This window comes from Hippocampus guttulatus, chromosome 1 (genome assembly GCF_054856545.1).
Source record: "Hippocampus guttulatus isolate MCC_2025c chromosome 1, RoL_Hgut_1.0, whole genome shotgun sequence".
Taxonomy (NCBI): domain Eukaryota; kingdom Metazoa; phylum Chordata; class Actinopteri; order Syngnathiformes; family Syngnathidae; genus Hippocampus; species Hippocampus guttulatus.
Genome location: NC_141261.1, coordinates 3,189,937 through 3,202,933, shown reverse-complemented (window position 1 = coordinate 3,202,933; position 12,997 = coordinate 3,189,937). Strand labels below are relative to the sequence as shown.

The 12,997-nt window shown below is 40.4% G+C and overlaps 1 protein-coding gene across 3 annotated transcripts; it reads right to left on the bottom strand.

Moving 5' to 3' along the window:
- Positions 1–1,761: 1,761 nt before the first annotated feature.
- tcea2 (transcription elongation factor A (SII), 2) lies at positions 1,762–11,551 on the bottom strand. Of its 3 annotated transcripts, XM_086102303.1 has the most exons (11): positions 11,297–11,551; positions 9,367–9,638; positions 7,516–7,578; positions 6,276–6,381; positions 5,874–5,970; positions 5,189–5,319; positions 4,206–4,260; positions 3,761–3,917; positions 3,505–3,651; positions 3,345–3,416; positions 1,762–2,099 (listed from the first exon to the last, which is right to left on the bottom strand). In XM_086102303.1, exons 2-11 carry the CDS (start codon positions 9,433–9,435, stop codon positions 2,091–2,093), a joined length of 906 nt encoding a protein of 301 aa, XP_085958429.1. In that variant the 5' UTR covers positions 9,436–9,638; positions 11,297–11,551; the 3' UTR covers positions 1,762–2,090. The 3 variants fall into 3 exon arrangements, with proteins under 3 accessions (XP_085958429.1, XP_085958267.1, XP_085958353.1); XM_086102141.1 differs by lacking the exons at positions 7,516–7,578; positions 9,367–9,638; positions 11,297–11,551 and having other exon boundaries at positions 6,276–7,046; XM_086102227.1 differs by lacking the exons at positions 7,516–7,578; positions 9,367–9,638; positions 11,297–11,551 and having other exon boundaries at positions 5,189–5,316; positions 6,276–7,046.
- Between the last annotated feature and the right edge of the window lie 1,446 nt (positions 11,552–12,997).

Below are 12,997 nucleotides of genomic sequence, written 5' to 3'. Positions count from 1 at the left end.
TGTACAAAAAAATAAAGTAATAATTTAAAATAAAAAAATCAATCAATTACAAAAGTAATTCTTTACGGCCCAGTGGGCGAGTGGTTAGCACATCGACCTCACAGTGCAAAAGTACCAGGTTCAATTCCAACTCTGGCCTTTCTGTGTGGAGTTTGCATGTTCTCCCCAGGCCTGCGTGGGTTTTCTCCGGGTACTCGTTTCCTCCCACATTCCAAAAACATGCACGGCAGGCTGATTGAACACTCAAAAATTGTCCCCAAGTGTAATTGTGAGTGTGAATGGTTGCTTGTCAATGTGTGCCCTGCGATTGGCTGGCAACCGTTTCAGGGTGCCCCTCGCCTACTGCCCGAAGACGGCTGGAATAGGCTCCAGCACACCCTGGGACCCTTGTGAGGATAAAGCGGATCAGAAAATGGATGGATGGAATGTATCAAGGGGCCACTGAGCATGTGGTCGCCCGCGAACCACTAGTTACCCATCTGTAGTCTATACCAGAAACCAAAACCTAACTTACAAAACCAGTCATGTGATTTAATGCATTACAATAGTTGCAAAAACTGTGATGTCGCATCTGTCACGTAGCAAGGTGGTGGTGGACCCCAAAAAGCAGGCAGGAGGGAGGAGCAGGGTGTATTTGAAGAATTGTATTTAAAACAAAGAAAACTACATCCAAAACGAACAAAGTCCAAAGTATCAAAACAAAAACCATGATTAAAGCTAAAACATAATGAACTAAACATGACAGAAGCTAAGAGCAAACAGCAACACACATGACAGTAGCAAGAAGCAACAATGACCCGACACCTAGTGTTCGGGCAGGAGTCCTTTTATACGACTAATTACCAAATGGCCCAACAGGTGTGCAGCTGCCGGGCGAGCCCTACAGTGCCACCTGTTGGTCCGTAAATCGAATCATGACAGCATCGTTGTGCAACTTCATCATTAACAACTACATATATTTTCCTAAGACCTCCGAAGCTGGGAAAAAAATGTTCAAAGCGTTCAATGCATGTACGGATGTGTGCTCTATTACCATCCTTGCTAACTAAGCTCTTACTGCAGTTGTTTTGAGTCCAAAGTGAACATGACTTGAGGAAACGCTCATTGTTGACACAACACTCACACACTAACTTACTAAACACGCAGTCAAACAGTCAATTTATAGTTCTCCCTCATATTTTGCTTTCCGCAGTCCACTGTAATCTGATCCTTGTATGGGATTCATCGTCTGTATGACACACACACACGTCACGTAAACATACACTTATTCAAAGAAAAGCATGTGTGCTCGCATAAACACACACACACGCAAGATTCAGTCCCTCCGGCACCCTGTTCCAAATCCGAAAACAGAATGAATAAGAGTATTCAACAAGAATATTTATATGAATAACATTTCACTCAAACTATTTTATATGTATATTTTTATTATACGGAACACAACTGCACTTCAAAGCAGGAACGCCACTTTCCTGATAACTTTTTCTCCCAACCAGTTTGCTGGGTTCCATCGGGACCGTTTGACCTCACAGTGTTTTGTTCCGAGATTCCTCACATCACACAGGACCCAACTATCATCATCCTCTTCCCCATGTTCATGTATGGAAAGAAGCTGAGCTGAGTTTCCACAACAAATAGGTGTCATCCACTAGTCAATGACTAGTCTTCTCACTTTGAACTCGAAAATGATGGCGGCAGATGCCAAAAGTAAAAATAAAAAAAGAATTTACTGATCACTGTATCAGCACCAAGACTTTGCAATGATTCAAGAGCAACTTTATTAGGCACAACATTGTGTGCAAAACAAGAACACATATTCAGTCCACAAAGCCCTCATAGCTTAACACCTGGAGGAAATGTTATGTTCATCATTGCGCTACTTAATATTTTTCAAAATAACACCAACAGACACAAACTTGTCCGTTTTCCTCCAAATATCCCCATCATTACTTTCTAAAATAAATATATTGTGCATATTTATACATGTTTTTTGTTGTTGTTTTTAGAAATGTTACAAAACAAAGCTAACCTTCAAACCAAAATTCAGCTGGTTGTTTTTACATCATGGTGGCACAGTAAAACGGCACTCCTCAGAAGAACTGAAAGACAAAAAGATTTTTTGAAAAATGGATATAAATGTGTCCGATTTCAAAAGAAACGAGTTCATACATTTTAGCTTTGCATTATGAATTATTATTTACTTATTTTTCCATATGAATTATTCGAGGTTAAAGCATCAAGCTTCACAGCGAAGACGATCCAAATTGTCCATTGGAGTGAATGTGAAGATCGTCAGCGTTGACCAAATGTGATTCTGTTACTGCCCAGTAAAGTGGCGCATCGATTGGAGTGGTATCCACGGCTCAAATCCAAGCGGTGTAGAAAATGGATGGAGAGATATGTAATTCTAGCAGTTCAGGGTGGCAATCACAACAAAAAGAGTCCAGAAAAGAGAACGACTTAAAATAACGGAGAGAAACAAACAATTGTTTGGTCTCTGCTGCCACCTGGTGGAGAATGTTTTTTTCTGACCCATTCATTTTCGGAAACATTTCTTGTCAATTAGGGTCGCAGGGCTACGTATTTATAATATAGTGGAACTTTGGTTCAGGAAATAGTAAGGTATTGTGATCTTTAAAAAAAAAAAAGTGACCATAAATCGCTCTAAAACTTTTTCCACCATTGAGACAGAAAGTAAAAAAAAAGCTGAGAATGTGGTGGCACAAGTCTGCACATCCTCTTCTACCTGCGAACGGGGTTGCGTTCAGAAATAGCCGATCACAATCAAACTCGTGATCAATGGGAGTCATCATATGATTCACTCCAAACAATTTTCAGATGTTCTAATGTTGTTTCTCACCAAGTGAGTTGTACAGGTTATAGGTCAAGGGTGGAAAACATTCTGGAATTATTTTATCTGTTCTTCACTGCCGACCCACCCGAGCATTTGAACAGGGGTGTGTAGACTTTTTAAAGCCACTGTATGTGGCACACAGGGCAAACAACCGTTCCTACACAACTGAGCTTGAGTTCATCAACCGTAGCAACATTTGGATAATAATCTTAAATTTTTTATTTATGAAGAGGGAATTTATTAAACTGAGGTTCCATTGTAAGGTCTGTTAAAAAACGTGTTACTGTCACACATTCTATATTGTAAAATTATTTGAATTTAATATCATTGTTTAATGAAAAGAAAAAGTTAAACCCGGCATCAGTTACTTAACTAAAATTGAATTTGCAAAAATATCTAACACACACTTCACCACTAATTGAGGCTTGGTTTTCTCTACAGTCAAGTGAAAAAGTCCAGACGAGAAGAATCATGAATATGATGCCTTTACCTTCCATCGGTTGCCACATTCGTTACACAATACGAAGGTGGTCATCGGCTCGTCAGCACTGCGAGTTTGCACCTAAAAAAAATGCACAGCAGTGATTGGTGCACCACACAGTCAGACCTACAGTACATATTTTGTGTGGGTGTGTGTACAGTACTCGTACCTGTGTGTACGTGCAGTCCCTCCCCTGACACTTTTTGCACACAAACATGTCAGTCTTGCTCCCGCCCACTTTGGACAGCTGATGCTCTCGAATGGACTCTTTGGTCAGAGTCTCTCTGATCTTCTTCAGCTCTGCACTCGCCATCTCCTGCTCGAGCACAAACACACACACACACACACACACCACATCCAAAAACGCACGGCAGTGACTTGTCAACCGAGAGTGAGCCAAAGCGGTGGTTGCAAGGCAAGCAGACCTCAGAAGTCATGGAGGCGATGCGCTGAGCGGATATGTTCCCACACAGGACGTTCCGCCGCAGGTCCGGGTTCTTCTGGTCCTTCAGGTTGGAGATTCGACTCCGTAGACGGGCTTTGTACTTTATGTCCGTCGACTTGAAATTCTCGAAGATCTGTGAGCGCGACCAGCTGTCAAGGATAACAAATTCCTCACGTACATCGGGTCACTTAACTACTTTTGCAGTGCCGTGTGATGCACGTTGAGTGTTTTACATTTCGTATATTTTGTATTTAAATCATGCAGTGGCTATAAATAAGGCAGGTGTGTTATGAACATCGCCAGTCTACGAGCATCACACATTCCACTGTACCTTGCTCCAAACCTTTTAAAAAATATATATATGAAACCAGAACTATTAAATGCTTAGCTTGTGGTTATATAATCAAGTCAAAGAAAGGATATGTTCCTCAATTTGTGCCGCGAGGAGGCTACAGTCGACTCCAAAGGTCTTGTAGTCATCTAAGGAAAAAAAAAAAGATTTTTAGACGCATGTATTTCTGACTAATGAAGGATGATGTACAAGACTATCTCATGACAATTTAGATTTAGGTAAAACTAACATACAGTGCCCTGAAAATTTATTTTCACCGTTGAGATTTCACAATGTTGTGCATATTTATCACGCTTAAATGTGTCCAATTATCAAAAGCAGGAGGCAAGCGCTTGCAGACACTAACTGATAGCCGCATCATTCGCCTGTATTATTTTCAAGTTGTCCAGGTCCTGCAGAAGCAAAGCGGTCCCATCCCATCACACTTCTACCACCATGTTTGAGTGGTGGAATGATGTTACTTTTATTGAATCTTCTGCATGCATTCCCAAGAGTTGAACTTCTGCCTTGTTTTTCTTGATCTTTTGTCTTGATCGCTTGTGACGCAATTCTGACAGGCACGGCTTGTATATTTCTTTTTTTCACTCATTTGTCATGCAATTAATGCTGGCCTTCTGCTCAACGCAGCCACCATTCACGGTTACACAAGCAGTCTTGTAACAGGGACGTGAGATGCACCCTTAGTGAAATGCTAAAATTGGTTTCAGGATTAAAATATTTACATGTGATGAAAATGCAAATAAAAATGAGGAATCACGAAGGGACCAAGTACTTTTTCACGGCACTGTCCGTGTTTTTGAAATGTGGGAGGAAGCCCGAGTATTGTGTTACTGTGCTGTCTTTTTTTCTTTTTTACTTTGTCTGTCCATTTCATTTAACTTAAACTTTCACCTCGACCCTTTTGACATTTTTACTCCTTGATACATGGTTTTGAATTCCAAAACATTTTTTTTTCTTTCTAAATCCACAATCATTAATTCTAATTATTTTCACCAATAAAATGAATTCCGATCATAATCTAAGAACAAAATATTTGCAAATAACATTATCCCTCACCAGCAGTTTGCAGCGCCGCCACCAGCAACTCTCGACATTTATTCCGAACAATGTCAGTGGTGAGGGGAATGGCTGGGAAGGATGTAATCGAAGAGGGCAGAGCAACAGGAGACTTGGCTCTAATCTTGCTGCTGTGACCATATTAAACAAACAACAACAACAACAACAAAAACATGTTCGTAGCTCAACGACTTGCCGCACACTACCGCATTGTCCCTGAATATATGTCAATAAAGCTGGATGACAATGCATGGTTCAAGCGACAAATTTAAATTTTTTGCTCTCTCATGGCGCAACGGGAATATTCATGAAAGGGTGAAGACAAAAAAAAAAAAGACATTACATATCTTCAGATTAGAATCAGGTGTCTTACAAATGTGGAAAAAAAGTCAGGCGAAATGGCCTTCAAATAAAATCTGGACTGTGCTTTTTTTCCCTGCTGATATAGAAAAAGCTTTTTTTTAAAAACATTGAAAATTTTAACTTGAAGCTTTGACAGAAAAATATTTTTTGCCCCCGCTTTAACTTGCATCAACTCCCAGAGAAATAGTTTTTTTTTCTTAACAGATCAAGTGAACATAAGTAAGCGTGTATAAAAAAAAAACACATTTTTAATCCATTTTGTCAAAACACAATCCTAATTTTTTTTTTTTTTTTTTAAACCTATGGTGATTATAGGACACACCTTTTCTCACTGCTGCACAAGTCCTTGGATGTGGAAGATGTCCTCACCGGAGAAGTGTCATTCTTCTCCTTTTTTTCTGACTTACCCTTAGAGCCATCTGACACAACCAGAAATAACATGACCGAGTATGATTCTACAGCTTCTAAACATGGGAAGATGTACTATTCATAAACTCCGTAAATACAGAGGAACCTCCAAAGTTGAATGCTGCAGGGGTCACACACGTCAGAATTTGACCAAAATGTTGTGGAAGAAATTGCCTCGAGGGCAAGTGTGGCCTTTTCGCGTCCCACATTTCTTAAAACAAAGCCTGCACACTTAAAGATGAGAGTCCAGATTCATAGAAAGAACTGCAAGTCAGTTTGACTCTAGAGGTTCCGCTGGATACACAAAAACACACACCTATTAATTTCTTCCAGGACTTGATGAGGACTTTGGCCAGATTCTGTACTTCCTGATCTGAACTTATTTTCCTCACAGCATTCACCGACATTCCAACTCTGGTGGACTGAACGAATGACATGACATGAAATTGAAGTGTTTCGATTGGGTCAGAGTGAAGGTTTTCCAAAATGTAATTTTCAATGTCATTTACAGTACGTACTTCAATATGAACAGTTTTCTTTCCCCCCCAATAACACCGCTGATAACTGTAGCTCCAAGTAGCTATAAAGCAACCCTGGTACAAGCGCATTGGGGTACTGGCCCATAGGACAATAAACAACTCAAATAAATGCCGCAAGCCTCACGTGCGTGCAAAGTTTCATGAGTTTTTGCAGAGATTAAAAAACTGCCCCATTTTTATCTGGAAACAGCACATCGCATTGGCTACAGCGAGGGACAATATAAAAAGATTGAGAAGTAAAAATTTTTCACTGGCACATATGTTCAAACGTATTCAAGTGCGTATTGAAATACGGTCCAACGTCCTCACGAATACGATCCAACGTTCCTGTAGGCTAAATGCTATAAATGTAGCATTTTGCCATAATGCTACAGGGTATTAACTTGCATATGCAAGGGGAAAAAATCATGCACTATAGCCATAATAAAACCAGACAATTAAGAAAAAAAACAATGTTTACTTCATTTTTTAGCGTATTGGTATTATTAGAAAAGAACGTTTTTTTCCCATAATGCCACGGGGTATGCACATGCAGAAGTCAATAGCCGTGGCATAAAATGTCGAATGTAAACAATGCACTGCAAACATAAAACTATAAAATTACAAATGAAGCATATTTACTTATTTAATTTTTTAACATATTACTATAATGTAGGTCAAATACATAGATAAATACAAAGATTTTGACTCGTGCATGCGCAAGTCGATACCCCGTGGTATTTTGGGAAACATTTGTAGCATTTAGCCTCCAAGTATGTTCAACGTGTTTGAGAGTATCTTTGAATGTATGTAGTACGTTTGAACGTATTTGCCAATCAAATTATTTTTACTCCACATTAGCAGCTCCACGCTTCTGTTAAAACGCTTTTATAGACAGGGGTTATAGTGCCTCCTGTTAGTTTGTTAAGTACTTGACAGGGAGAACGTGCGAGAGCAACAAGGTCAGAGCCAAGATTCCAAGCCTGAACCTACTCGTGCTACCGCCAATGAATCATTGGGGGTTAAATTAAAATCAACCTGCAGAGTTTCCAGAGACATTGTCATGCTCTTCAATTCGCTCAGCAGTTCCAAAGCACCATCCTGCAAGACAACATTTGTGACACTGAATTCCACATTTTATGTACCTGCCGTGTATCTCAAGACTGTTGGGATGTTCAAAATATCCCACTTGGAATTTGCTGATCACATCTAACAGGGGACGGGGGGGGGGGGGGGGGGGGGTTGCATTCTGTCACTCAATTCATGTTTGATAATGCAAATTTTCTGTAAAAGGAAAGTAGACGAATCCAATCAATCCTTGTGATTTAAAAAAAAAAAAAATCCAAGATGGCGTCCGAGTCGGCAAGTGCTCTTCAATAGCCTTGCTTTCTTGTTCTTTTTTGTTGTTTTTGTCTTTTGTTTTGTCACATGGCGTTTGGTGTTACGTCGTGTGGATCTGATGTGGATTGCTTTCAGCGTTTTTTTTTTTTTTTTTGCCGCGACATTCGTCAAAGGAGAAGAATCTGTGCTTGGTGGTTGCGCCTTCTCGGCAGCGCGATTGTACCAGCACTGATTTTGATTGGGAGGAATGGTGGCGCAATTTGACTGTCGGTGCTGCACATCCCCGGGCCACTTGTGTTTTTGCGCCTGTAATGGGCAGCATTTTTCACAGCCCCATTTTGTTCAGAGGAGATGTCGGCGCTGTTGGGCAGTCTGCGTTACTGCGACTGGATGGATGGCTGCTTAAGTTGAGGATGATGAGTGAGGAGCATCGGCACGGAGCGCGGATACGTATTTGGGTCTGAGAGTCTCCGCTTGGAATTGAAACAGATTTACATGGGACAGGAGAAGTGTACCAATCTCTTTTTTTAACTCAACGGACGCTACAGCTTCTCGTTTACTTTGAAACTTAGCTTATAGCCGACGTGTACACATTTTCAGCATGACGCCTTTCATACACTGGTGAAAAGACACTTTGATTCTCTCCTTTTTCATCTCTAACTGCTTCAAACAACAAAGCGTATGAGGTAAAAGTGTTTAAGATTGCACGACTGTCCGTGTTTTTATGTTGTGTGTTGTGTTTATTTACTTTATGTTAACTGTTTTGTAAAGCACTTTGTTGCAGCTGTTGTGAAAGCACAAAATAAATCAGGATGTGTTGTATTGTATTGTATAAAACATGTTTGCCAGAAAATGTGAGCTAAGGTTTTACCCAAATACCTTTTTGGAGGGAGAAATGCCTGCAAACGCACTCCCATGACAACACAGTTCGAGTCAAATAAACGTCACCAACCATGATTAGGTAACATTTGTTATGTTTGTGAATAGATCATTTGATTACCACTCGTTTTTGTTTTTTTTGGGGGGGGGGCAAAAAAAAAAACTGTCAGTCATCTGAGATTTAATGAAATACTTTTGACCCACGTACGGATGAGTCACAGGTTAATGTCTCCCAGGGAAATAAAGTTGTAGCGCACTTATTGCATTTTATTGAGGGGCTGATGAAATTTAAATCACAAAGATGTTTACTTATCTTGGAAATAAATGTTCCGCGTATAACCCCTGCAACCCCCTGGCTGTGAAACACTGATTTAAAGCATTTATATACAGACCATGAAAAATGACCAAAATATTCCCCACATTTCATTTTATAAATGTCCCGCGTTTTTCAGTTTCTACCTTTGAATTTATGTTTTATTGAAATAATATATAAATACAATGCATTTAAGCTTTTTGCGTGTAATTTGATTCCAGGTGGAAGTGATTCGGACTCAGCGATTTTGACCAATCAATGCTCTGATTTTGTTCTAATTATGACGAATGTTTTCGTTGCCTTTAACAGTTGATGATGTCAGCTTTTATCAGAAGAGATGTTGGGCACTCACTCACCGTGTTGTTCTTGTGGACCATTTTGTCAAGTTTTCTGCCGATACGCGCCACGTCTGGTTGGGTGGCCATGTCGAGTGGACTGTCAAGCGTGATCCACCGGTAATTTCATGAACGAGGACAATTAATCACGCTGGTTGCTCTTTTGGCTTCCCGGGTTCCCTGGCGCCCAGCTGCGGCCTTGTCATCTGGTCAGCGGCAGGTGCATGCCGGGAGTTGTAGTTCATTTCCGGCTTATGGCATCGCTTTGTTGTGTTTTCTTCTCGACAACGGCCCTATTTAAAGATAAATTGGTAGTTTCAAATCATCATCAGTAGTGGTATCAGCATTGCTGTTGTTGTTTTCAAAAAATGCTTAATTTATTACGAGTTACGTTATTGTATTATGACGCCTGCAGGGAGTACGTTTGAGATGTGTACATACTCACTATTTCCGCTGGATGTCAGTGTTACCTGCTTTGTGATTGTTTTTTTTTGTGTTTACTGTCTTTACTAAAAGTTCAAAATCTACTGTACTTTAATCGTACTGAGCATTTAGAAAATGCTCACAAGGAATTTCACGTGGACATCATGAAATATTTACTCCAAAACATATTTGAGGGCCAGTTCACAAATTACCATTGGAATGTAGTACACTACAGGCATTTTGAGATTGACAATTTAAAAAAAAACACAAGCCTAAGAACATTTTTGAAAATTATTTATCTATTCTGATTACTTCGAATGAAATGCGAAATTGCAAAATAAAAATACTAGTAAATTAGAAAACAAAAGAGTTAATTTGGACTTTCATTGGAAGTTTCGCAGCCCATAGTACCCCTGAGCCATCTCTATCGTGGACTCCTTCCACTTCCCACCACCGTCACGCCGGACCTCAAGTGGGAGTTGAGGAAACTCAGGATGCCAATCAAGATATTGGTGCAGTGAGCCCATCCTCACCTCCAACATCACAGTATGATATGCTTGTGCAGGCACAGATTGCAGCGCACTGTGCGCACTGCTCAGAAGGTGATCAGTGTCACAGCGCCCATCCTACCAGGACATGTACATCTCCATGACTTAGGTGTTTGTAGGTCGGATGACAGCTGACCCTCCTCAGCCTGGACACAGCCTGATCAACCTCAGGAAGGAGGCTACTATACATTCAGACCAGAACCTCCCAACACATGAACAACAGCTTCTGTCAGACTCATGAACACTGAATAAACCGTTGTCATTTAAAACTGAACGCATAGCACCTGATTTTTATTAAACATTGTTTACACTATTGCACATTGTTTATTTTCTTTTTTATGAGTCTCTTTGTATTTTTAATATTTATGATTAACATTAGGGATAGGTAAGTCCATATTCCAAGTACTGGGGTGTCTAGAGTCTAAAGGAACTTAACTGGGGTGTGTGGGAAGGGAGGCAGGTTCTTACTGTATGTGCTTTCAGACAGTGATACTCTCCAGAAAAGTGAATATTGTTTTTAGAAACATTTTTTTAACTTTTGCTTCTGCACTAAACCAGCTTTTTGGAACGCACATCACAAACTACTATGAAGACTTTAGGCGCGGAGCTCCTCCCCTTTGTCGGGGTGCATGTTTTCCCCCCCTTTTCTAAAAAGGAACTCAATCATGTTTGCAAAGTTAATTTCCATATTTATGTCAGGGGATTTGGCAAAAAAAAAATTGTAGGCACCCAAGGATGAGTTGTAAAAGAAGCCAAATCAGGGCCTTTTGGTTACAGGCCACATTGTTCACCATTCAACCATGGCTGCCAGTTGCCAGAAGCCATTTTTGACAAAAGTCTTATTTATTTAGGTCTTATATTTGTGTGTACTGTATCTACATTTCTGAGCTTATCAAGCTTTTTTTTTAAATACCCATGCTTGCATCATTTTGATTTGTATCAGATCACCAGAGAACAATGTGATAGTACATTGGACCCACCTGGAGCAGGAAGTGTTTGTTCCAGTTATCAGTGGCACAATTCAGGAAGTGGACTTTCCCTGTGATCTATGGAGTCATTCAAATTCACCTCTGACGCCAGGAAGTGCTTCTCTACTTCAACTAGATCTATGGAGTCTCTGCCATTGACTCTCCCATGCAGGAAATGTCTGCTGTCCTTCTCCGCTACGAGACCAAAACCTGGGCACCAGTAATTGTCCTCCACCCACCGCTGCCTGCCCCCCAGTCTATTCAGCGAGCGGTGCTGATGATGTCAGACAGGAAGTGTCCTCTCTGGAGGATGGATGGAGCCATTCTAGCCATTGTGGGCTGCATTCTTCCTCTGATGGTAAATGAGTCCAGTAATCTCAGTCTGGATATCATGTGACCGGTTTGTTGGCAAGACCTCACATCACTGCAACAACAACAAAACAGAGGTGCCTCAAGATCAACTCCTGACTCGGCTAGGATGTCAAACAAGAAGTTTTATCACAAGCGACTGGGAGAAAACCTTTTGGCAAGTGACCTATTTTGACCACATGCATATTAAGGGTGCACTCATACTCAGGGCCAGTGATGCCGGGAACACATTGCTGAAACACGTTACTCTAAAATCACCACAAGGTCGATTTCATGGTCAAATAATAGGTCAAAATGTCAATATATAAAAGTAGGGATCAATCCTTTGACTGAATGGTTGCAATCCTTTTCCAACAATCTTTCCAACAATACCTGTTTTGTGAAGATTGCCCTCGTAGTTCCTGAGATAGAAAGGTTCAAAGGAAGGTGGCCATGCCCCTTTTGAAATTAGGTGGGCCTTTGCCCCGAAACTCCTGTTCTGATTGCTCGAAAATGTGAGATGTTGTTTTGTGCCATCGGCGTCAACAAGTACAGCAAGTTTCATTAAAATCAAAACAATCCTGGTTAAACCCACTCTGTGATTTGGCATGGAATGACCATAAACATGTCATCAGATAACAAAAACGGTGGTTTTCTGTATTTCAATTTCCACTTTTCAAACAAGAAGCGGTAGATGACTCGTTCCTGTTCAGTGGAGACCGTAACACTGTCTTCTTGTGGACGAAAGAGGGATAGCCTTTCAACGCGTGAATATCGGAAACTCGGGTACGTGGATATCTTGAAACACCATGACGTTTGTGTCAAAAATGAATGCAAGTATCCACTTTGTTTATAAATGTAATGTTTACAAATAGTAAATGCACACACAACAATTTAATAAAAACATGTGATAATCGCAATTATATTTGTGGATCTGAAAAACGTGAAAATGGCGGATGAATTTGTGTGAATAATTTTGAGACAAATCTCCCCATAATTTATAACGTTACTTGTACAGTTCAAGGTTTTATGATTGGAAAAGATCATTTCTATTTGTATCATTTCCTTTGGGAAATTTATTTTGAGATATGAACAAATCAAAAGGTGACCAACATCCCAGAAAGAAATGCGTTTGACCTTGGAGGTTTCACTGTACATGAGACATCATGCAGCAGCTCTGGCGAGTCTATGTCACTTTCAATCAGCTTTGTCTTGAAGTAACAGTCTTTGTCCCTTTTCAGCATGCCTGCCCTCATTATTGTGTGTGAGTGTGTGTTAGCAAGCACAGTTGCATATAGGTCAAATGAGGGGGTGCGCTTTGTGGAACCCGTAGTGTTGAAAAACTGGTCGAATGTAAAAAAACAA